General features: G+C 39.2%; 1 protein-coding gene across 1 annotated transcript in view; it reads right to left on the bottom strand.

The window, feature by feature from the left end:
- The window catches only part of CYYR1 (cysteine and tyrosine rich 1), a gene marked incomplete at its 5' end in the record, with an annotated part of 76,371 nt that extends 60,709 nt beyond the window's left edge, over positions 1 to 15,662 (bottom strand). The window contains 2 exons of the mRNA XM_081086566.1: positions 10,634 to 10,736; positions 15,590 to 15,662. Coding sequence (XP_080942692.1) covers positions 10,634 to 10,736; positions 15,590 to 15,662 — 176 coding nt within the window. The remainder of the gene's footprint in view (positions 1 to 10,633; positions 10,737 to 15,589) is intronic.
- Positions 15,663 to 26,913: the final 11,251 nt, after the last annotated feature.

Raw genomic sequence — 26,913 nt, 5'->3', positions numbered from 1 at the left:
CTAAAAATGCCCAATCAGGGTAATTCTAAACTTTTCCATGCAAAAGCATGCTCGAGGGTATGGAGTACTGTGACCACTGCTGGAATGGCTAGCAGGTAAACCACTGTTTTGTGCATAAATTGTTGTGGGCAAGTCATCAGTAGAGACAAACCAGTCGTATGTACAATGTGCACTTCTGAAAAGTTGTGAATAAAATAAATTTTGAACAGTGAATGATCTGGAGCTCTATAATGAATTATTTTATAAAGCAAATTACTGCCCTCTGATTTTTGGTATGTGTTATGCTTATATAGTATTTTTGTTTAGACTGGTTTCCTCTAATGGACAAGTCAGTCTAGGGCAGTGGTCGGCAAACTCATTAGTCAACAGAGCCAAATATCAACAGTACAATGATTGAAATTTCTTTTGAGAGCCCAATTTTTTAAACTTAAACTATATCGGTAGGTACATTGTTATTAACTTAATTAGGGGACTCCTAAGCTGGCCTTTGCTAAAAACGTCCTCAATCTGATTGAGGTATGTTGGCTGAGGTCGACCCCTTTCAACTCTCCCATCCACACTCGTCTTATATACTAGTTTCGTCTATCTCCTTTCTGAAAATCAACTTCTGCGCATGGGCCACGAAGTTTCAATCGCACTGTACGTGTGCGCCCGCACATGGTATTTTGTGGAAGAGCCACATTCAAGGGGCCAAAGAGCCGCATGTGGCTCGCGAGCTGTGGTTTGCCGACCACTGGTAGGGCAACAAGGCAGATTTGTCTACTTAATGCACATGACTTTGGGGGCGGCATTTTGCTTTTAGCAACTGCTGGGCAGCGGGGCATGGTGCTTAATTAGCTACCTTTGCCATCATCAGGCCGCAGTCACATTTGATTCAGTAGATCGTTTGTTTCAGTCAGTGCTGAGAGTGCTCCCTGAGGCGAGACGCCCATGCTTTGGTCTAAAGACCAGGGAGAGAGCCTCCCACCCAAAGCCATGCTCTGCCGGTCAGTGCTGAGCTTCCAAACGACCTTGGGGGAGTCACTTTGCTCCCATTGCTTCCATCTTTTTCCAAGCTCCAGATGGTTTCACCACCCAATGTTTTCACTAATGACAGAGAACACTTCCAAAGCCATTCTAAGTGCTTTTATGTACAGATTTTTCTTTCTTTATGTGCAAATGTTTCCTCCAGCTTTATTCTCAGATATAGGTAACCTATTACTGCTATTCCTTTTAAAAAATATATATTTTATTGATTTTTTACTGAGAGGAAGGGAGAGGGATAGGGAGTTAGAAACATCGATGAGAGAGAAGCATTGATCAGCTGCCTCCTGCACACCCCCTACTGGGGATGTGCCCACAACCAAGGTACATGCCCTTGACCGGAATCGAACCTGGGACCCTTCAGGCTGACAGGCAGACGTTCTATCCACTGAGCCAAACCGGTTAGGGCCTATTCCTTTTTTATAAATGAATAAACTGAGGCTCAGTGATATTAGGAGAATAAAGTTCACACAGCATAAAAGAGGAACTCACAACTTTTATCAGTTGTCCTACAACCTACTATCACTGAAACCACTGTGAATTAAGAACACTCACAAAGAGTTGTTTCCTGAAAAAGGGCAAAGTCTATTTATTTAATATATTGCTCAAGATTGCCAACTGCATAGTGGAGTTTTTACCATTTATTGGATAAATTTAAATTCAAATATTTCCCTCTGGGTAAGACTTTGAAGACTGATTTTGTTTCATTTCTGGTGTTTGTAGAGGGAAAATGCTGTATCAACATTATGCAGTTGGTTATTTGCAACTACAGGTAGCACTTATTTTCTCTGCAAAAGGCAGCAAAGCATAGAGAGCTATTGTTCTGCCTACCTTTTGGGCAGTGTGAATTCATAAAGAGTATGTGTGAGGTAATTTGTCATATTTTTTTCCTGTTTTTGTCAGCTTGGTGCAAAGGCATAAAAAGGCTTTCTTCTCGTTACCTGTAAGATTTTTCTTCTTCCTGTTTTTACAAGAAAGGATGTCGACACTAGAAATTCTGCTCATCTTGAGTTACTATGCGTTAAGGAGGCAAGGCTTGCACCCATGGCACTTTCAGATGGAATCCTATTACACTGCAGGGGCTACCATCGCCCTCTGAAATTGTCATTCGTCATGGGTGTGTTCATCCTAACATTTTACATTTCGGAGGCAGCTGCATGTTGTGTTCTGACCAGCAGCTGCCCACCAGAATTCTTCCAAGAAAATGGGATAAACATCACTCTGTGTGTGCATAATTCTTCCTTCCACAACATTATCAATAAGACATTTTATTTCCAAAAATTGCGCAACTGAATGGAGTTGTACAGCAGCCTGTTGCCTCAATAGTCACAGGCAGGCAGGTCACACTTCCTCATTGATGGACCACATTCAAATATGTGCTGTGTCAATGAAACATGACAATAGGTAAAAATTATTATAACTAAATTGGCATTTGAGTTCTAATCTTATTATCTGACTTTTAATTTATTGTCATACAAAGTGTGACTAGAAAGTGATCACTGAATCAATCCAATGGAATGATACCTGATTTGTATTCTGTGAAAATAAATTCTAACATATTCAAATTACAATTTGGTTTTTCTAAGCAAATATATATCCACATGGTACATATTTATTTAGAACCCACAAAATGTCAGATTTTTCATGTTTAGATAGAGGATTGGTCTGCATTTAGTGACGTATCATCGATCACTGAGTGGCCAGGCCCTGTACCTTCCACTAAGTTGTCAGATTGGCTTCATGTCCCTTCGTGGTCTAGAGCAGCGGTTCTCAACCTGTGGGGTCGCAACCCCTTGGCGGTCGAACGACCCTTTCACAGGGGTTGCCTAAGACCAACCTGCATATCAGATATTTACATTATGATTCATAACAGTAGCAACATTACAGTTATGAAGTAGCAACGAAAATAATTTTATGGTGGGGTCACAACATGAGAAACTATATTTAAAGGGCCAGAAGGTTGAGAACCACTGGCTAGAGTGTGGAAGGTCAGACAGGTAATTTAGGAACTTGAATAAAGTCATAAATAATAATATAGTAGGTAAAAGATAATGTATGGCAGCATATAAGAGAGAATTTAATCCAGATATTGAGGGTAAGAAAAGGCTCACCCCAAAATATGGTTTTAAAACTTCACAAGGTCACAGAGCAACGAATAGCTTCCATTCTCCCATCCTGAAAGCTTCAGATTTTCAGGAGCTGGTGGGGAGCAGCAGAAAGAGTCCAGCACATGTATTTTTAAATGCCGGCTCATTAAAACTAGTAGCCATGTGAATTCTGAAAAAAGTTCCCTAATTCTGAGCCTCAGTTTCTTTATCTCTACAGACTAGAGTAATAATACTTAGGTCATTAGGGCTACTCTGAAGATTAATAAACTAATATAACCTAAGCATCTGGAACAGGAAAAGGATAAATAAATGGTAGTTCCCATGACTTTCGTAATCCTTGCCAACACCAAACAGACCTTCTCTTATAATACCCAACTCTGATTTCTATCTAAGGTAGTCCCTAAACCCTGGAATATATGACCAGATATGATTGGGTACAATCAGGATACCTGAAGATGGAGCCTTACATCAGCTGCTTTGTTATGGCAATGTATGCAATTCACACGAACTAAAAGACCAGCACTTTTATTTTTTATCATAATAATAAAAGGCCAAGAGGCGTCACGACCAAAACTACCAAACGACCAAATGACCGGTCACTATGAGGTGCATGGAGCACTTCTCGGGCCCTCCCCCACGGCCCACAGGCTCTGATCCAGCAGCTGGTGGGCAGGTAGGGCAGCGTGCGGGTGGGCGGGGCTGTGCAATTGCCTGCACTGGGCCTCTAGTATAATATAAAACACAAGAAGAAAATAAAGTTATTTACTATTCCTACCACCACAGGAAGTGTCTTCAAGCTTATTAGGGAAGGACAGATTAATTTTCATAGGGGTGAAGGAATTTTGAAAGGATGAGGGGCACTTGAAGGAAATAGATGTAGAACAATTTTCAGGAAGCTGATCAAGTAACTGGTATAGAACATAGGATATCTCTGTCCTTATTTATAGAAATAAGTTACTGAGACTTTTTCCTAAAAACTTAATCTATGCCTTCCTAAAAACAAATTATGATTTTGACATTAGACTTAATTTGCAAAGACAATTCTGATAGAATTGAATATAGATTTGACTGAGAAAAGTTTTAGACATTTAATAACATAAAGTTTGCTTTTTATAACATAACCCATAAAATGTAAGTGTATGTAAGTTTCTGAGAATCACTGACTTTCTTCTTATATTAAAATCATTTGTTAAGCCCTAGCAGGCTTGGCTCAGTGGATAGAGCATCAGCTGGCAGACTGAAGGGTCCCAGGTTCGATTCCAGCCAAGGGCACATGCCTGGGTTGTGGGCTCAATCCCCAGTAGGGGGTGTGCAGGAGGCAGCCAATCAATGATACTCTCTCATCATTGGTGTTTCTATCTCTCTCTCCCTCTCCTTTCCTCTCTGAAATCAATAAATATATTTTAAAAAAATCATTTGTTAAATTTAAATTAAGTTCATATATTTTTAACATTGTTAGTTATTTATCTTTATGTCATTACTAAAACAAAAATAAGACTCCCACAGACTTTGGTTTGCTTAATATGCTCCATCCAGAAGTGTTCTTTTCCTGAGTACTAAGAAAATTTAAATTTAATTAATTTAAATGTGTTTACCAATGCCAAAGGCCTTTCAAAATGCATTATGTTTCTGTCAGTATTTGCATAGCCTCATATGTTTTATTCAGAATGCTCAGCTACTTAATGAGCATAGAACCTCAAATGCCATTTGAAAATATGAAACCTTTATCTTTTAACTTCGTTTTGCTTTCATGCATAACATGACTCTAAAATCACAGTTGTGATATTTAGTAGCTGTCTTTGCAAAACTCCAGGCAATACATCTTTCACATTTCATTGAGAAGAAAAGAACCTTAATCCCACCAGGATCTTCATTATTAGTTCTTCCTCTGGACTTTTCCCCATGGGGATTTTGAGTTGGTCAGATGTCTCTCTGATGAATCCCTAGACAGACCTGCATCTTACAAAGGCAAGCTGGAAGAGCAAAAATCTATTTTTGAGGAAGGGGATTAAATCTTACTTCTTGTCATCTGGCTCACTGTGTCCAATCCAGTCATTACTGCTTCCTATTCGATATTGTACAATTATTCTCTTACTCATGTCGTAGCTTACCTTCACTTTCAGTAGTCTAACAGTAATTAGCCACTCAACTGCACTCTCTATTCCCTTGAATTCTACTAATTCTAAAGACTATTGTAGAAACCACATCTTTACACTGGATCCTCTCTCTAGGGAATGCCAATTCAATTTCATCAGCAGCAAAAATTGAAATAGCCTATTCCATATTCATCACAGATGTTTATCTTCCGTGGACAAGAGCGGCTGAATGAAATGTTTGAGAATCAATTGGATGAGAAATTGTTTATTTCTTGAATTGGCCCAATTCTCATTTTTAAGCATAGTGAGGCTTTAATCTTTAGGTAGTTGCTTTTGTGATAAAAAATGTCAAAAATGGCAAAATGATTCCAAAGTCACACAGTCTGTCATAAATGGTTCTAAATACTGTAACAACTCAAATGTTTATTCAAAATCTTTTCTCTATGGAATGATTAATTATCATCATTATTTGGTACCTTCTCACCTATATCCCTTGTTTCAGTGCTAAGAATTTGTTCTTTCTATAAAAAACCAGCTGTCTTATTTCTAGAAAAATACTGAATTATTTTGTTTCAATTGTGTTAGGCATGACCAATAAATGTATGAAATGTACCAATAAAAGTATGCAAATGTAAGAACTTATCTTTTGACTTAGCGACCTATTCTTATGTTATATTAACCCTTTGCAGTCGTTTGTCTACTCTCAGCCACCAAAGCTTTTTTTTTCTTTTTTTTTTAATATATTTTATTGATTTTTTACAGAGAGGAAGGGAGAGAGATAGAGAGTTAGAAACATCAATGAGAGAGAAACATCGATCAGCTGCCTCCTGCACATCTCCTACTGGGGATGTGCCCACAACCCAGGTACAAGCCCTTGACCGGAATCGAACCTGGGACCTTTCAGTCCGCAGGTCGACGCTCTATCCACTTAGCCAAACCGGTTTCGGCCACCAAAGCTTTTTTACTGTTCCAGTCGTATGTCTGCTCTCAGCCACCACAGCAAGGAACCGTATGAATCTTAACTCTATTCATTCATGTATCAGTTCATAATTTCTCTGAAAGCTCTTAAGTGTCTAAGCGACCTTGTCACGAACCAAAACATTGCCCTGACAAATCGGAGATATCGCAACTCAATATAAACAAACGCGGTCGTTCCACCCTCGCCATGCAAAACACCCTGGCGAGTCAGTCGCCTTTGGAGAGTGAAGAAATCGACAAGCTTCGGAGATACTTCGCAGAATTTCAAATAAAGCTTTACATATTACGTTTAACTGTAATCAGGCATTCTCGCTTGTTAAGATATTTAAAAATAATACTCCAAAATGGCAAAAAGAAAGTTACCAAAAGAAGTGTACTGCGAATCTGAAAGTAACGATGAAGAGTTTTATTTTGGCACCTTGAATACTGACTCTGACATAGAAAGTGATAACGTTTGTAGTGATTCTACTAGTAGTGACGTAGTTCCAAAAAAGAATTAATAAATCTTGTTTATCCTTCATAATCTTGCATGTTATGTATCACTGCTCTTTCAATGGAAATTAATTCCGACCAGTACGACACCCATGTCCAAATTTAATACGACCGCAAAGGGTTAAAAGGTTACCCTTACCTCTCTAGCAATGCTGGGCAACATGGCTTTTTACAAACTGGCCATTGCCTTTCTTATATCTTTGTTTTGAAAGCACAAATCCATCTGTCTAGAAGGGCTTACCTTTTTTCACTGTCCATTTGCAAATAAAGTTCTTTCAAAGTTCTGTTCAAATTTCATGTTTATGAGGTTTTCTCCAAACATTTTTTCTAGACACACACACACACACACACACACACACACACACACACACACACACTCTGCACTGTTTTCTCTCTTCCTGGCCCTCCAATAGCACATCATGTATTACTTCATCAAATTAGAATGTTTTGCCTACACTCTCTTTTCTTATTATAGAAGATCCTCAAGGTCAGGGTACATCCTTTATTCATCTTTGATAATCTAGCTCAGTACTGCCATGGTTATGGCACACACTATGTATTTGTTAATAACTGATTGCATAGTATATGCTGACTTCTGTAAAATTATTCCTAAATTCTGGAAAATAACTACTACTTTTCTATATTGAAAACATTATCTGTGACCATAATGACTTAAGTAGAATATTCTATTTTAAATAGACATATGTTAAATAGATTTACCGTGGTGATCAAACCATTACCTTATACACCTGAAACTAATACAATGTTATATGCCAATTATATCTTCATTAAAAAGGTAGATATGCTATTGTAAAACTTTAATTTTTAAGGTTTTCCATGAGATACAAGTAAATTTTAAAGCTACTAACCACAAAAGGAATAAAAGGGGGAGGGGTCAATTTATTTGTAAAAATTAACTCATCCAGGGAAAATAAGGTTTTTTAACTCAAAGGTAAAAAGAAAGTTGGCTCTTGTGATCTCTTCAAAATGAGTCTTAATGTTTAGTCTGCAAAACAGAGCAGAGTTGAACTAAAGAGAATTAAGGGTGAAACATGTGTACTCCGATCATTTCAGAGGGTGACTAGGGGAGCACTCAGCAACCATGATACGCGTTCCAGACCTCACCAGTTACCAACAGTCTAGAACAGGTGTGGGCAAACTACGGCCCGCGGGCCGGATCCGGCCCATTTGAAATGAATAAAACTATTCAAAAAAAAAGACCGTACCCTTTTATGTAATGATGTTTACTTTGAATTTATATTAGTTCACACAAACACTCCATCCATGCTTTTGTTCCGGCCCTCCGGTCCAGTTTAAGAACCCATTGTGGCCCTCGAGTAAAAAAGTTTGCCCACCCCTGGTCTAGAATGACCCAAATTGTACTCTTTTTAGCTCATTGTAAGCTGAGCCAAGATATTTTCTATTTTTAAACAGACAAAAATAGAAGCCAATTTATAAAGTTGTTCATTTATGAGACAAAACATCCATTGTGTTTATTGCTTTCTTCCTTATTACTTTTCTGATAACCACAAAGATTTAATTTTCTGTTAAGATGATTAAAATGATTTTGCTAGGAATGTGCCTAGATGCTTGGAATAGAGAAAGCATAGCTTCTGAGTTCCAAAATAGCTATATTTGAAGGCATGTGCATGAAAGAACTTTCGTAAGCATTCTTGGACTGATATTTTTTCTCTCAACCCCTCCACCCACACCCAACTTAAAAAAAACAACAACTTTGGGTGGAGTTAAGAACTCTTTTCAAATCTTAAACAATAACTGGAAATCCTGAAAATGTATTCTCCTTTATCCAGTGGGGAAAACATTTTAAAGTACCTCCTCCTTTTTCCCCCTAAGAATTGTTTAGCAAGGGATTTACTTAGGGGTTTCTATTTTGAACAGAAAATTCAGTGTTAACTGCCTGAAACATAATGCCATCTGTCTCAAAGACAAAATCTCCCCCCCCCCCAATATTACAAGTACATGGCCCTAATAACCCAGATAAATATATCAATTCAACTACTTCTTTACTTTAATTAAGTGGTGAAATTAGTGACTTAGAATATGTACCATTAACATGTGAATATGATTGCAAATTAAAACATATCAAGCATGCCTAAGCTTAATTTTTAAGTATTCTGATTAATAAATTATGTCTCACATATATATTTACCAGGGTGGCGGGAGCTATCAGATGAGAGACAAAGGCACAGAGCACGGTGTAGTTAGTGGACAGGGAAATGGGCCAGGAATCAGAGGACCAAAGAACCACAGAATCACTCTGATGTCAGCTTCCTCAAATGTATACCACCTGCTGGGACCACTCACACATCTACCCAGCACAGCAGTATCTGGCATGTGGAGACCACTCGAAAATAAAATTGGAACTTAGTCATAATGTAGTTTAAATGTGAAGTGATATATAAATGTGCAACAGCATTCATTACATACTTACATTTAGGGTATTCTGAGCTAATTCCTATAACTAGCATTCTGACCATTCCCTAATGTAAGAAGGAAACTTCATCTCTTTTCCACCAAGTCTTCCATGAAAAAAAAAAAATTCAAACATTTTATTTAGAGTTTATATGCATTTCAAACATGCGAAAGTTCCATCCCTCGGTCTTTATTACAGCCTGCCCTTTCTTACAGAACCATGGCATTCTTCGGGAGGAACCGGAAGCCTGCTGCTTTTGGTCTCATTCAGAGAGACAGGGTCTCCAGGATCAGCCCCAACATTGAGTCTAGAAAGTCTGTTACACCAGGTTTTCTATTGTCAGGAAAGGGATGTTGAGTTATATGCCGTCGCAGGGGACAACCTTTAGGTTAGTGCCTAATCTTTCCTGGTTCCAAGCAAGCCCTCATAGGGCCTGAGTGAAGCCACAACAGGACAGCATCTAAGTCATCCTGATGTTCACCTGATGAATAAGAACTAAGGAAAAACAGAGGAGCTAGACGCTTGCAGCTATCTGAAAGACACAGGCAATTCCGACTCAGAAAAGGCTTCCCTTCCTCATTCTCCCTCTGATTTCCCACCATGCCGGTCTGTGCAGAGAAGCTGAGAGGTGTATACTTTTCAGACCTACGACCCTGAAGGCAGTTCCTGCTTCTCCATTTCCCGTTGACTAGATACAGTGGTTCTCAACCTTCCTCATGCCGCGACCCTTTAATACAGTTCCTCATGCTGTGGTGGCCCCCAATGTCATTGTTACAGATTGAACATAATTAAAGCCTAGTGATGAATCACAAAAACAATATGTAATTATAGATGTGTTTTCCGATGGTCTTAGGCAACCCCTGTGAAAGGGTCACTAGAAGCATCTCTAAAATAAAATGTTAGTTCGTTATGGAGACATGCTTAACACAGGCGAAGTGTGTATGTCTCATTGCTTTTCGTAGTTGGTTATTACTTTACGTTGCTGACGCCTAGACTATCTTGGCTCTAAACTTGGTTCCTGAAGTTGCTTTATATGCATTACATAGAAAATTGACATTTCATATCTCAGCTGTTTTTATTCATAATGTCTCTTTTCCAGGATATTTACTGAAGGAGTTAGACAAATACATGGATGGCAAAATAAACTGGCTATAATTACATGACAAATTCTAACTTATAAACGTTGTAACAAAGCAGGCAGCGTAATTTACAATGTTGAAAAAAAGATCAGTAATATGAATAAGGTCTACTTTAAACATTGTTATTATTTTAAAACACAAATTAAGCAACAATCAAGGCAATTTATTTTATATATTAACTTATACATGTTGTCCAGTAATATAACATACTAGAGAGTGATGAGGATTTAGTATCTCCAGTACAGATTATATGTCAACAACCACTCTTAAAAATTTCTTGCCAATGCCTATAACAGTACATTTTGAAACCATCCCTGGACATGGGAAAGGGCATCAATATTGCCAAATTTGACCACTACTCACGAGAGGATATTCCCAATATAGGCGTAGTAGGAGCAACAATAGGGCGTGGTCCCATCACAGCAGTAAGATCTGCAGTCTTTGCCACACTGAGCAAGGCAATTGTCTAAAAAACAGAAACAACATATCCAGTTACAGTTCTGAACTCACAACTTCATGAAAAATTATCCCATTTCATACCTTAACCATTCCTCAGTGGATTTAGATTTTTGTTTAACGTACTCAGAATGGTAAAACATTTGTAAACATCTGAACTAATCTTCCTTCTCTATTAGATATAAAGCTAGAAAGGCAAAGACCATTCTTTGAATCACCTGCATCCAGCACCAGAGTTGGTGGTCAGAATTGAATTAGACAATGAAGGGAGGAATGAATGACATAACTAAACGGTCATTCAATTTGTCAACTGAGTTCTCATAATAATTCTTAAATGGTCAAGTCTTTTGACTTTAGGGTATTACTTTCAACTTCATTTAATGGAAAATGTCATTGACATGAATAATGTCAACTGGAAATAATTTTAAAATAATGTACAATGATCACGGTTTGCTTACATATGGTAACACAAATAAGTCTGCATATCTTGTCAACGTATTTGGATTAGAAAATACGAAATTTCCCTAGATAATTAACTTGTGGAAAAATTAAGAGTTTAATGTCAGGTTGAAGAATCAATAAACTATGAAACAGCACTCTGTGATGGGGGGAAGGTATTTTCTGATTAAAAAGGACATTTTAGAGTTAACAAAACCAAATTACTATCTTTTTTTTGCCACATGTTTTTGGTAAGGAGAATTATACCAAAAATGTTGAATAGAAATTACCCTGGCTTTAAAAAATTCTTTATTCCATCTAAATAATTTATGTTTAACAGGTTAAGCTTACCATTTAGTTATGGTTAGTGGTATACATTATAATGGATATATGAGCTTCAGGTATAGTATTAGGAAAACATGAAGTACAGCCTGATAATTTAAGTTAGATGTTCAAAATTCACAAAATAAGTCATTTCCAACTCAATCTCTGAAGGTAATAACAATTTTCTAAATTATGTAAGGCTTTTGCTTTCTTGCTCAAGTCACATAAAAATATAAGATGTTATATTTAGGTCTACATGCCCAATTGATTTATCTGGAAAGAAAAATTTTGCTTTTGCTTTTAAATCAACTCCTTGCCAAGATTAACTTTTACAAAAGGATGTGACCAAAAAGTAGCAAAGTTCATTCACCTTTACCAATAATGTGTGGCCTTTGTGGAACAAGATAAAAAAGTTCACATTTTCTTTCCCCCAACTTTATTTCTAACTTCTAAATTAACAAACTTTAATGTCTTCCTCTGGGATGGGGTAAAAAGATAGGGGGGGGAGGATAGTTACCTTTGTAAGATGCAGTAACTCTGCTTAAATTTACTTGAAAATTTTGAAGATAGAAACACAATCTAATGATTTATTGACTGTATGCTTTTTGCAGAACGCATCAAACTTTTAAAGGCTATTTATTTTCTCATTTTCCCAGTGAATGTTTACTTTAATGCTCTCATTTTTTGTGTGCTGTTTAATTAATTCAAATATTTAGGAATGTTTTGCTTCATGATCTTAAAAGCTATAAAAGACATTGAGATACAGGCAGAGCTGATATCCTCATCGGAGGACAACCGATATGTAAGCAGCTTTATGAGGTGCCTTTTCAATGACATCCAGGACAGGGATCTTATTAAGCACTCCATGAATATTAAAGACACAATTACTACTATTGCACTCAATTACTCTTAATGTAGGGACATGCTGATATCAAAATATTTTGAGCCAATGTGACAGGAAACCAAGCCCAAGATCTTGTAGCCAAGAAACTGGCTTTTACCTGCAGCAAACATCTCCATCATGTCACACATTGTTCATGATTTTTATGGCATTTTCCAGTGCTCCTGTCTACTTCCCAGAATTAAACGACTGAAAAGGGCAGATTTAATAGCTCGGCAAATACATTCACAACCATGGCATTTCCAGACTGAGGTTCCAACAACACCTCAAAGCTTATTTTGATATGTTAGTTGCTTTCTCCACTTAATTTGAGACTAATTCTACAAAGATCAGAGTCTGAACAATACAGGAGCGTTTTCTCACTTGTAAAAAAAAAAAAATGGAACATTTTTATTGTCTTCAGAAAACAAATAATATTGCTTCTCATATTCAAGGTAATATCCTTGAAAATCAGCCAATGCAAACTTAGTTAAAGACATGAAGATCTGGATGAAGGTTTCCCACCCCCACCCCACCTTAAGGAATGTGTCCTACAGGAAAAACAGCAGCTGGCTGCAAAGATTTGCTCAGAACAAGGTTCTTATAAACTACAGCTAAGGATAAGAGAGGAAGGAAAGGGAGGGGACAGAAGTCACTCTAGCTGAGACTGCAAAGGCAAAACCTTGGCCAAATCCTGTCTTTGTAGCCTGTACTGGGTGTTGGATAATAATGTAAACACTTCACTGGGTCTCATTCCAGAAGTGACTCCACAATACAGCATGATGCTTCAGGTATAGAAACTTGCTCGTATCTCCTTAACAAATGGGCCAGGAATTTAATGCGTTTGCTTTGGGATTATAATTCAGGTTATGGACAGCACATCTACTTGTGTTTTTGTCCCATTAAAACAATTAATTTAACAGGGTGTCTGAACTATTCTTACTTCTGTAGTGTTCCCTTATCTCATCTCAATCCTCACTTCCAGCAATAACTCTTACTTCCAACCAAACTGAATTATCTATTTTTGTGAAGACACATCTCGTGGTTTTTGCCTTTGTGCATACTATGTCCTATTACTCCATCTCCAAGACCTCCCTATCTTTCAAAGGCCTAGTTCCTAAAAGTCCTACTCAATTCAGTTTTTCTGAACAAATATTGATTGCGTTCCACTTATGGGCCAAGCGTTTTGCTAGTCTCTGAGACTATTAAGCTGAGCAAAACAGACATCGTTTTCATGGAGCTTACACTCCTAGGCCAGCAATCAGGCCCGCTCCTTTGAACACCAATAGCACGTGATTGTACCTCTCCCGTGACCCATTTGGGTAATGGGCACACTATCTCCTAGCCAAGACTCAGAGGAAGACCTCTGTCACTCACCATATCTCACTCAGCAAATATTAGATGAATGAATATGGAAGCCTCTGATATAAAAAAAACCTCTGCGATAAAGAGTTCAGGAATTAATACCAAAGAACACATTAACTAAATATTTCTTATCAAAGACAATAAGTCAACTTAGTATTTTTGGCTTCAGATTGTGTATTTTGTAGCTTAGCAGGGAGAGATGTGGAAAGAGAGAAGAAATGGATGGAGAGAAAACTTTCTGAACTAACCAACCAGCTCTGCGGAAGGGAACCTGGGGAAGGGAGCCAAGAGAAGGAAAAGTGTGCAAATTAGAAGCTTTCTCTTCACCACAAAGTATAGAATAAGACAAAAGAATAAGAAAAAGTTGTTATCAATGGTGTGGTTGAGTAAGAGCAAATGAGGTTATTACAGTTGCATTTGCTGTGTTCGATTTTCTTATTTTTGTATTCTCTTGATAAAGACAAGGGGTAGGAAAGAATTATCATTACTTCAAAGAAACGAATAAAGAGATAAAACAAATATGAGTGCAGTTGATTCTGTTAGTCCCTCAAGTTCTGAAACCTTGTATGATTTAAGTAAAAGAAATAAGTGTAAACAGATTAGAATGTGAATTCTTCTCATTAAACAGGAAGTGCTTTTCCTACTTTTATAAATTTCTTCATTTTCCCTACAGGAAAATATCTTTGAACTAACTTATGGAAACCACTAATTTGCATTTCAATAAACAGACTGAAAATTTCCATAAGAGTTATTGTGTGTCACTTCTGGCAGAGTTGAAAGAGGAATTCAAAGCTTTTGATGTGCAGATAATGTTGAAGAACTCTTCATTTCAGCTCTCCTATCTTTATAGGCACTTAGAAAAACAATCTTTCTATATATTAAAAAGTAAATCACACTGCTATACATAAATTTAGTATCGCAAGGTCATGGGTACCAGCCTCTGGTTTTCCTCATAGGAAATTAGAGACAGGGAAAACCTTTTGCCAAAACACTTCGCTTTTAGCTTGTGTTGTGAATAGAAAACAGATGCAAAAACCCGTGTGTAATTAACTTTAGACCTGAGTAAGGAATGGAAGGCCAGATCATCGGGCTCCAGAGCAGTAGCTAAAGAAGAAAAGCACGTTGCCTCATCAGTCATCAGCAATGCTCACTGAGAGGAATTGGGAGGAGGGACATGAGGGGCCCTTCACTACAAACAAGGGCTCAACCAAATCCACGAAAACAGACTAGACTCCAGGTGAATGTATGCCGCCCAAAAACCTTATGTTTGACTTCAAAGCATCCGATTGCCCAGGCGACTGCACTAGAGAATCGGCCTCTAAAGAATAAAAACAAAGGTCTCAGGGTTTTTGCTTCCAGAGGGAAAAAGCGGAATATTCAAAACGCGAGGGTGGAGAGGCAGTGCGGAGCCTGCAGTGAAATGCAAAAGTCACCACTCTGGTTCGTTGGAAAACGTCCGCAGTACTCCTCAGACTTCAGGTGCTTTTTAAACATGTTTTCCTTCCACCCCGTAGCCTCCAACCGCCCTGATTCCGGAGTCGTGGATACGGACACAACTGGATAATGTTCCGTTATCCGGAGAGTAAAATCCCCTGAGTGTGGGGTGGGGGTTCCAGGTTGCTGGGTGCAGAAAGGGAAAGAGAAGTAAAGAACAGCGAGGGGACTTCAGAGGAAAGGGCACCATAAAGGAAAGGAACAAAACCAAACCGCGCGGAGGTGGAGACCAGGGTCCCCTTCTCCGGGGACCACACCATCTTTGCGCTCCCGGGGCGTCGACTCAGACCGCGTCGCCCCGCGTGGGACCCAAGCGGGGCCCCGGGGACCCCCATCCCGCTCCCCCGCCCTGGGTCACTGACCTGCGAGCACAGAGAGCAGAACCAACTTTGGAGGCAAGAGCCCTGGACCGCCGGGCAGCCTTCGCGCGTCCATCCAAGCCGGTGGCCGGAGGTCGCGCGCCAGGCCAGCCGGACAGACAGACAGACGGGAGCGGCTGGGAGCGACGGCAGAGCCCGGAACGGGAAGGGGACGGAGGGGATGGAGGGGACGGAGGGCGGTCAGATGGAGCCGGCAGTGCTCCCGGGAGGGGGGTCGCGCAGAGACCTGGCCATGGCCCGGGAGCCTTGGAGGGGAGCCCGGGGGCCGCACCCGGCCGGCCGCGCTGGGGCCGAGGTCTCTTTGTCTCTCCCGGCGGGGCCCTGGCGGCGGGCGAGGGGGGCGATCGTGTGTCCTGGGCTACCCGGGTTCACGTTTCATCGCGGCCGGTGGCACCGACGCGGGCTGGGGGCGGAGGTGGCCCGACTCCTCCCCAAGTCCCAGTTCTTCCTTCTGCAGTGACCCCGGGAGCAGGGCGCTCTCCTGAAAGAAGGTCCTCTACCCCTGGGCTCGGGCTGTTGCTATGGGGTCTAGCAAGCTCCTTTTCGCCCTGACCTCCACTCCATTTTTTTTCCCTTCCTTTTGAAGCCATGGATAAGAGATGAAGAATCCTATTTTGTGTTTTTTTTTTTGTTTTTTTTTTTTTTGTCTTTAAACAAATGAAGGGCATTTTCAAGGTGGCAGGCATTGGACAAAAAAGGTAGTGATGAAAATGCAGGAGAACTGGAAAGTACACATCCAGTATATGGTAGCTCCACTGAAAGCTGTTAAAAAAAATTGTTTATTTGTTAAACATCCAAAGCACTTCCCATATAATTAGGAAAAACAAAAACCAAAAATGCACACCATGGTCACTATTGTTTGACAATGCTATGGAGTTAGTGGCCTATGGGATTAGGCAAGAGAAAGAAAATGGAATTATAAAAGTTAGAAGGAAAATTATCACTTGCTGATGATATATGCGTTTATACATGGAAAATCAAAGAGAATAAACTCTAAAGCTCTACTAATACCGTAAGCTAGAGGTGAATGACTAAAAATTCAATAGCATTCTTTTAGGAAGTGAAAAGTCAGTTGGAAAGTTCTCAGTTATATGCACGAAGTAATAAAAGGCATAAGCGAACAGAATACTTCTCTTGACTAGAAAATTCAATAATATGAAGATATCAGTTTTCCCTCAATTAATCTCTAAATATGGGAATCAAACTGAACTCAGCAAAAATACCAGTATGATTTTTTTCAAACCACTCTGAATCTAAAGATTACCCCCAAAAAATGGACATGTAAGATCTATTAAAAATGAGTAAATGAGCTGACAAAAATATTTCACAAGAGGATAGGCAAAATAAATATTTCAATTAACTAAACAGAAGTTCCCAATTTATGTTGTTCTAAAGTAATATTAGCGTAATTTACACTTTGGCAAAGGAACCCTATCATCCATACTTTCAGTATTTTCTTTTCTTTTTTGAGGTAGGTGGTGTATATTCTCATTTATTCTTTGTATGCATACATAACTTCACATAGTTGAAGTGTAATGTCTGCTCAATTTTATACACTGACTTTGGTTCCGTTAACATTGTATCCTAAACAGTTGCATTATTTGTACCAGCTCCATAATCTTTACAGTCAGTAGCTGCTTACAATTCCAGTAGGTCATGTCAGCATATTTTACTTAGCCTTTCTTTATTGCTGCAATTGTCTTCTTACAGTTCTGTCCATTTCCACTTTCTCGTAGTCAATCCGTCTTCCAGGCATTAGCCTGTTTAATTTTTTAGAAGTAATATCAGATCCCCCATCCCACTGATTGGATTTTTTAATGGATTTCCTTTTCATTTTGAATAATATTCAGACTCCTTACCAAAACCTACAGTGCCATGCACAGTTTGGCTCCCGTCTGTCTTTCTGATTTGTCATCACATGTTCATCCCTCCTTTGTATGATCTGGCCACAGAGCCTCTTGGCGCTTCTCAGAAGTACCGGTCGTTTTCTTGCCTCAGAACCCTAGCTCATGCTATCCACTCTCTCTGCAGCAGACCTCTCCCTAAATCTTAAACTTTGAGTTCACCTAAAAGGTCACTTCTTCAGATTTCTGCCTTGATCATCTTCTGTTATTATCAATTAACACACTGTATTAATTTAATATGACTTCCAGGAAATTCTGATGTATATTTAAATTTGAGAACCGTTCGTCTAGGAAATTGCTGTCCAATGAAAATATCACATGAGCCACATACGTATTTTAAGTTTCCCATAGCCATGTTAAAGAAGTAAAATGAAAGAGTGACATTAATTTAAAGATATATGTTATTAACTTTGGTCCATCCAGAATATTATTATAACATATAATCAACATAAACAATTATTGAGATATTTTGCATTATTTTTTATATCATCTTCAAAATCCTATGTGTATTTTACATTTAATATCCTGTTTTAATTTGGATACTAAACTTCTATCAGAAAACCCAATCTAGATTTTGATTTCATAAAATTTACAGTTGAAAAAGTAGATACACATACCAAAGTTGTTCCAAATATACCTAAAAGTTTTCTAATAATGAATGCAGCAACTGAGTTGACATTTTAAATTCATTTAAAAATTTAGTAAGTCCATTGCTCTAGCCATATTCTGAGAGCCCAAGAGGTGCATAAAGCTATTAGCTACCATATTAATTGGCACAAATCTAGCAAATGCCCAAATTGTACCACGAGGAACTTACCTGAGGACTCTGCCCCTTGGGCACCAAATGCTACTACAAGAATCCCTATTACTGGTCTGTCTCTGGCCTAAGTGACTTTTTTGCAACACCACAGCACTCACAAAAAATATAGATCTCTGTATGTCTTTGTCTTTATGGAACTATCTTATTTATTCTCTTATCAGTGCATGTGACTGGAAGGGCCATAGTCACAGCCCTGTGATCTAGCTGCAAGAGAGTCTGGGAAGGGTGGGGGCAAGCTGGGAGAGGTCAATGGAGGAAAAATGGGACATACGTGATACTTTCAACAATAAAGAATTTGGGGGGAAAAAGAGAGAGTGTGGGGATGTTGAGTTTTGGCATCTTCCTTGGGGAGGCTGGTCTATGTAGGTAGAAAATTTGCAAAACACTGGAAAGGTGCTCTAAGAGTGCTGGGCAGTCACAGAGGTCTGGAAAACATCCACTGCTTGTCCCCACTACAGGGTAAGCTCCCATCTCAGGGATTTCATCATGTTGTTCAGGGATAATTCACCCAGAGCTTTGAACTTAGTTTGGCTCAAATGGCAGTGCAATGGTTTTTGGCTTAATCTAGAAGTTTATGGTTCACACCAAAGAATATGAACTAAGAAATATAAAACATGTGCGTTTCCCTGTCTGGGGAAAATCAGTTTCAATATGACCCTGCTGTGAGGAAGACATACTCTTATCTATTTGCTTTTAACCTCTGCTACTGCCAGGATGATTTTTCTGATAACTTCCAGGGCCTTCTCTGGATGATAAGTTAAAAATGGAACATGAATGATAGCAGAGATGAAGGGTAGAATGACCTTGAGTGCACAGCAAAGAGTGATCCAGCTGGTGATGTCAGGAGATGTGTCCATCAGGAAGCTTGCTTCCCCAGACTCTTAAAGAGAAACTGACTTGACTGCAGGCAGGTGTAGTACCAACTGCCCTTTCTCCACCACAGACTTTTTGTCTGATTAGCAAGGACATCTGATTCAAGAGTAGTCAATCCATAGACTGGCAAGCAGTTTATGGCATTACTTGCAGCAAAAGGTAAGTTCAGCCCATCAGATGAATTCAAATTATGAAATACCAAAATACAGCAATAGTAGAAGCTGAAAATATAGGAGGGTGAAATGAGGAGAGAGAAGGCAACTGTAATGGGCCATTTGCTGGCCTGTGTTAACAAGAAAGGAGTAACTATGATTAAACAGAAGCAAAGGTGTAGAGAAAACGTTAAATGTGCATATGTGTACATTCTGTTTTAAGTCTATTCAGGCTGCTATAACAAAAACGTCATAGACTGGTAGACTTATAAACAACAGAAATTTGGTTCTCACAGTTCTAGAGGCTGGAAACGCCAAGATTAAGGTTCTGACCACTTCAGTTCTGGTGCAACCCCACTTCCTAGTCAGCTGCATCCTCACATGGTGGAAGCAGGTAGGGAGAGCAGTCAATTTTCTGAGGGCACTCATCCCCTTCGTGAAGTCTCCCACCTCAGGACCTAATTACCTCCCAAAGGCCTCATCTTTTTTGTTTGTTTTTTTGTTGTTGTTAAATCCTCACCTGAGGATATTTTCCCAGTGATTTTTAGAGAGAGTGGAAGGGAAGGGGAGAGACACAGAGAGAGAAACATCAATGTGAGAGAGACACATTGATTGGTTATCTCCCCATGCTTCCTGGCCAGGGCCAGTCATCAAGCCTGCAACCCAGGTACATGCCCTTGACTGGAATTGAACCTGGGACTCTTCAGTCCATGGGCCAATGCTCTATCTATTGAGCCAAACAGGCTAGGGCAGGCCTCATCTTTTAATACCACCATTTTGGGGGATTAGGATTTTAAATATGAATTTGGGGGGACACAATAATTCAGATCATAACACATATGTATACACACATGTGTGTATACCCATATATGCACACATATATTCACATGTTCACACCTACACATATGGCTCTGGTTGTTTCCTTCTCCTAGTATACTCTTTCTAGGTCTTTAAATGGGAAAACTTTCATTATATCCTCTAATTATGTTTTGGGTTTGAGTCAGATGTCATTTATTCAGTGGATCTTCCCTGACTTCCCAGTCTAATTTTGTATTCTCTGTTTCTGTCCTCACCACCATTCATTTCTAACTCATCACAGTCTTTTATTTTCTATACTAGAGGCCCAGTGCACGAAATTCATGCAAGGGGCTCAGCCCTTGCAGCCTCGGTGGCTTGCCTTGACCCTCGCAGCCCCGGCTTCATCCAGAAGGTTGTCTGGAAGGACGTCTGGAAGGTCATTTGGATGTCCTGTCTAATTAGCATATTATGCTTTTATTAGTATAGATAGCACTCATCACCCCCTGAGATAACTTATTTGTTGATGGGTTTACTATGTACTGTCAATTGTTCCCTTGAATTTAAACACCATGAAAGTTGAAGTCCTAATATCATACACACTGCTGCAAGTATGTACAGTGTCCCCAGTGGTCCCTGACATAGTATGTGTCCAGGGGAATAAATGTATGTTAAAAGAATATGTGATAAGTATAAATGTATATATGACATACATTGCATCAGGTTGGTAGGTAGAAAGGAAATACTGAGAACTGCAGTGATGCTCAACTCTGAAAATAGTGAAACACACGTACAAAGACTTCAGGACCCTACTGCTCAGTGCCTCAGATCCACCTTGGCTCCTGCCGTTTCCTGCTTGTCCTGAGATCAGACAGTAATTCAGGGTCAAAATTATTGGCATGTCTCGGTGCAAGCCTTTCCAAGTCACATTTTATTGGTTAAATTAAGGAGTAGAGGATTTTTCTTTTATCTGTCACTTTCTCTTCTTTCCTTTGGCAGCAATACTCCGATTTCTCTCTAAACTAGTGCTTCTCAACCAGGGAAAGTCCTCCCATCCCCCTTCAGGAGACATCTGATAATATCTGGAGACAGAACTGGGATGCTTCTAAACATACTACAATGCGTAGGACAACCCCGCCCAACAGAGTTATTTAGTGCAAATGTCAATAGTACTGAAGTTGAGAAACGCTGCTGTGAACTATCACCCCCATCCATTGTTCTTATACAAATGATGCAGTGTTTGTTTTGACCCAAATATAAGGGTTTTATGCCAGTTATTATAATAGAAGAGTTGGAATAGAGAAATCAAGTTAATGCTAGTGATGCTTCTCATGAATCAGCAGATGATTACACGCACGTACCTACTCTTCCTCCCAAAGTCCACGAAAGAAGAATTAAGGGGTAAAAGTGTGTTGATTCATAAGGTCAAAGAGAATAAGACAAAACATATCTGTAGACAAATATTGTCATGAATTTTGGAAGCTAGGAAGTCAGTTGAGGAAAAGTATCTGACCTGGCAGGGGGCAAAGACACCTTCGCTTGAGCATCTGCAAAAGGTACTCCAATTGCAATGTTTAGAAGTTGGAGGTATAGATGCACATGGATGGTAGTGATAGAAAGCAGGAGCGAAATGAAAAGGATTGGTTTAAAGTGAGTATATAAAAATAGGTGGACTCCAGGTCTCCCTGCAGCCATGAAATACCAGTTGCTATGCTTTCCTTTCTCTCTCCCTCTTTCATCACTTCCCCTTCCCCCTAGCCTCATGAGCACCTCATATTTGGACTCTAGAACATTCAAACAAGAGAATTTCTGATATCAGTGAAGTCAAGTGACTAGGCTAATATAGGCAGGGGGTTAGTGATATGAAATGATGGTGTTGGATTTAAGCCTTGTTAGTCTTGGTAGACCGCAATAAAAAGTTCAAACTTTATTCTAAATATAGCAGAATGACTTTGAGAGTTTCAAGAAAAGGAATGCCAGGATTTGATGTATCTTTAAATTTTTTTTCTCTGATTGCGGTCTGGAAAGTGGACTAGAAAGAAAGCAAGGGGATAATTTTGGAAGCTTTTTTTGTATTTCATGGTGATTTGGATCTGTATGGTGGCAGAATAAATTAGAGAAATGGATGACTCAGCTCCCATCATGAAGGTAGAAGAACAAGAAAAAGCTGTTGATGGACTCTATGTAGAAGATGAGGGTAAGAGAGGGACAAGAGATGACTTTTAGATTTTTTTTTAATTGAATAGTGAGGCAGATGTTAGCCATCCACTGAGATGAAGAAGGCTGAGAATGGAAAGGTTTGGAAGTGGAGGGTTGGGACAGTTGAGTTTTGCTCTTGTTGAGATGCCCCTTTCAATATCCAAGTGGAGCTACCAAGTAGGCAACTGGGAGATGGCTCAGGATCAATGCTACAGATATAAAGTTGGGACTCATCAGTCTATTAATGGTGCTGTGGGTTGAATTGTGTCCCCTAGTCCCCAAAAGATATGTTGAAGTCCTGACTCCCAGTACATCAGAATGTAACCTCTTTTAGAAATACAGTGGGGCCTTAACTTACGAGTGTCCCGACTAATGAGTTTTTCGAGATACGAGCCGTCTTTCGGCCGATTTTTTGCTTTGAGTTGCGAGCTAAAATTCGGGTTATGAGCCAGCTTCAGACACCCCACCACTAGCTGACACAGCGAACGTCACAGTGAACGCCACAACATCAGCCCAGCATCACGTGTCTCACTCATTCACTTTTTGATTTGACATACGAGTACTTTGAGTTACGAGCTCCATCACGGAACAAATTAAACTCGTAAGTCAAGGCCCCACTGTATGATCATTGCAGATGTTAATAGTCAAGTTAGGATGAAATTATACTGGAGTGGAGGAGGCTCTCAATCTGATCAGACTGGTGTCCTTATAAGAAGATAAGAGACACAGAGATTTGGAGGAGAGAATGCTATGCGATGATTCAGGCAGAGACTGGAGTGATGCAGCTGCAAACCAAAAAAAGCCAAGGATTGTCAGCAAACCAACAGAATCTAGGAAGAGGCAAGGAAGGATTCTACCCTACAGACTCAAAGGGATCATAGCCCTGCTGACAACTTGATTTCAGACTTCTGGTCTCCAAAACTGTAAGACAAAACCTTTCCGTTGTTTTAAGCAATCTAGTTTGTGTACTAGGCTATGGCACTGGCCCAGAAACTGATAAGATGGTATTTAAGGGCAAGGACCTGGCGAAAACATTCAGTGTGAGAATATATACAGGAAAGAGAGCTAAGAACTGAGCCATGAGGCATTCCAACTGGGAAGATCTATGGCTTTGCCCCAGTTTCTGGCTGGTTTCTGACTCCGGTGGAACTTCAGTGCTTCCTCCCACATTGACAAGCTTATTACACCCTACCCAGGCGCTGAAGACATGTGTCATGGTTCCCCCTGGTGTTATCTTCATGCCTCTGTCTGCTACAATGACTCATGCCAGTGCTGCCTCACTAAAATGAGAGAAAGGCTGGCAACCTTGAGAAGTACCACTTTTGTTACCATATGTTAAAGGAGTTTACGGAATTGTCCGATTCACAACTAATAAACAATGGCATCAGAATATTAAGATCAGAGTATTTAAAAACTCATTATTTTTAGTTATAGTCTCACTATAGCTTCTTATGCCAATAAGAGGGAGCCTTCACATCATTGTGAACATGGTGATATTCTGCGTTAGGACTCATAGGCCCTTTTATAACATCTGATGCAATCCACGTTCTAAGTCATAGGCATAATGAAGACCGTCCCTTCAACATAGGGCATTCAAGCTAACGCGGGGGCAATCTTGCCTTCTGTCTACTGCAGTGGTTCTCAACCTTCTGGCCCTTTAAATACAGTTCCTCATATTGTGACCCAACCGTAAAATCATTTTCGTTGTTACTTCATAACTGTAATGTTGCTACTGTTGTGAATTGTAACATAAATATCTGATATGCAGGATGGTCTTAGGTAACCCCCGTGAAAGGGTCGTTTACCGCCAAAGGGGTCACGACCCACAGGTTGAGAACCTCTGGTCTACTGGAATCAGTGCCTCTGCTCTGCCGTTTATCAGCATGCACACAAGGCTTCTCATATATGTATTCCCTCTTGACTACAGCAAGATTGTGCACTTTAACGCTGGTTTTCCATCTTCCATTTCTCTATGACCATGCACTTTATTATTTCTATGTCTTAATGTGAGAAGCAGGGGTGCAATAATATTTCTCTTTTATAGAGTTCATTCACACTCAGGAAGGCGAAGCGGCTTCTTTACTAACCATCCAGAAGTTAGTTGTGGAATTGAAAGGAATCTGTTTTCCCCTATCTATTTCCCAGATCATAGCAGGGGTTTCAGTTTTCATTTAGAATCTTTGCCCAGACCTTTATTCCTGAGCTTCCACCAGCTTTTCTGTCCTTATAAGGCTATTTCATCCACTGTGTTCTGACTTCCATCTCCTTCTATCTCCTAATTATAGCCCTCTTAAGAGAACATTTTTCTCCATGTATCTCTTATTCAGCATCTTAGCACCCCTTCCTTTATTCTCTGGCTCTTTCCTGAGAATGTAAACAGGACTGCAGATGTTATAAACTGAAAAACAATGTAGTCTCTTTGGTAATTTTAACTGATGTGTGTATGTTTTTGGCACAGCTATGTCTCTACAGGTTTTGTTGCTTCTCTGAGAGATGTGTTTCTGCTTTATGAATATACAGGGATTGGCAAAAGTAGGCTTACCATTGAGAGTATGCAAAAACAGTTTATTCTTATATTAGTATGTATTAATGATTCCATTATTTTCCATACAAGGAACTGAAGATCTATTTTTTTGTCCACTCCTGTATTTATAATGTAGTCTACTTGTATACTATAATTTGCTCTTTAACATTACATGTATTCTTGCTTGAACAGCTGTTTTCTGGAATGAGGATCTGAGATGAAGAGGACTCCAGGAAAGAGATATAGATATAATTTTTAACTTACACTGGAAATACGCCAGAAAAGGAAGGACACTTGTTCTTGTGCGTGAACATTATTGTGGGCCTTTGATTTCTCAGCAGTGGTATTGTCTGAGACTGAAGGACCTGGATGCTGAGGAATGACTTTGTCCCGAGCACCACAAGGTCACTGGTTCGATTCCTGGTCAGGGCACATGACAGGGTCATGGGCTTGATCCCCATTAGGAGCCATGCAAAAGGCAGCCCATTGATGTTTCTCTCTCTCTCTTCCTCTCCCTTCTTCTCTCCCTAAAAAAACAAACAAACAAAAAACACACAAAACAAAATATAAAAAAATAATAATTAGCTGATTTTTTAATTTTTCTTGAGAGTGTGGCTTAACTAAAAATGATTATTGATTATAAAAAAATACATTATGCTTCAGTCCCAGGTATGGAAATATTGACTATTATTTTCTAGTATAAAATATAAATCATGATATTAGAATACAGGATATTAAAACATTGTTTCATTTATTATAATCAAGGTCCCAGGTTTTATATGAACCCATATAAACAGAGGACAGTTTGGGAATTTTCTAATTGTAATACAAAGTACAATAAAGACGACGACCTAAGTGTTGGTAAGTTAAGGCAACACTGGCAGGAAATAATAGCCCAGTACCCTTGGGAAGGTTGCTCAATCTTTTTGACTCACAGTATTCACAGTTGCAAAATGGAAGAATTACTTTAGTGAAGATCTTTTTTTTTTCATCTCAAAAGCATACATAGTTCTCTGCTGGGTGCTAGCTCAGGGTGAGAAGGTAAGGGATTCAGTTGGGTTGAGGGTGGAGGGAATGGGATGGAGAGAAAGTTCTTAAAGGAACTCTCCTCCTTCCCTGCCCAAGGAAGATGAACTACTATTCTAAGTGGTCAGCTTAATAGTAAGTCTTGAAGTCAGATCGCATCAGTCCTCCAGCGAGGTTTGTCTCCTTCATTACTGCGTTGGCTATTCTGGGTCTTTTGCCTCTCCATATAAAGTTTAGATTCAGTTTGTAGATAGTCACACAATAATTTGATAGGATTTTTATTAGGAGTGTATTGAATCTATAGATTACATTGGAAAGAACTGACACTTTAGTAGTATTGAATCTTCCTATCCATGAACATGGAATATCTCACCATTGGTTTAGTTCTTTGATTTTGATTATCAGAGTTTTGTAGTTTGTACGTATTTTGTTAGATTTATACCTAAGTATTTTACTTATTTGGGGTGGTAATGTAAATGGTATTGTGTGTCCTCTCTCACCACCACTGTTCAACTTCATATTGGAAGTCCTCACTAATGCCATAAGACAGGTGAAAAATCACATACAAATCAGAAAGGAAGAAATAAAGTTATCTGTTCACAGATGACTTGATTGTGTATAAAATCCAAATGAATGGGAAAAAACTTTTAGAATGAATAAGCAATTATTGCAAGGTTGTAGGATACAAGGGTAATACACAAAAGTCAGTTGCTTTCCTGTATACCAGCAACAAGTCTGTCAAGAAAAATATATTAACTTTATTTTATGTGAAAAATTTTATAACACCTTTCTCCAGAAATAGCTTTATTATTTCTTTAATTATATATAACTTTAAAAACAACCTTTGAGAGAGAAATATCTTGAAAGAGGAATATACAGTGCATGCTCTATTATAGGAAGCTTAACCTATTTTCATGATAGTTATATTTATTACCACTATAATGTGACTATATTACCAACTGACATAAAGAAAAAAATGAAAAAGAAAAAGAGAGAATATGAGAGAGGGAGAG

The sequence above is a fragment of the Myotis nattereri genome (assembly GCF_964212035.1).
Source record: "Myotis nattereri genome assembly, chromosome: 3".
Lineage (NCBI taxonomy): Eukaryota > Metazoa > Chordata > Mammalia > Chiroptera > Vespertilionidae > Myotis > Myotis nattereri.
This window is presented reverse-complemented; position numbering and strand designations above follow the sequence as displayed.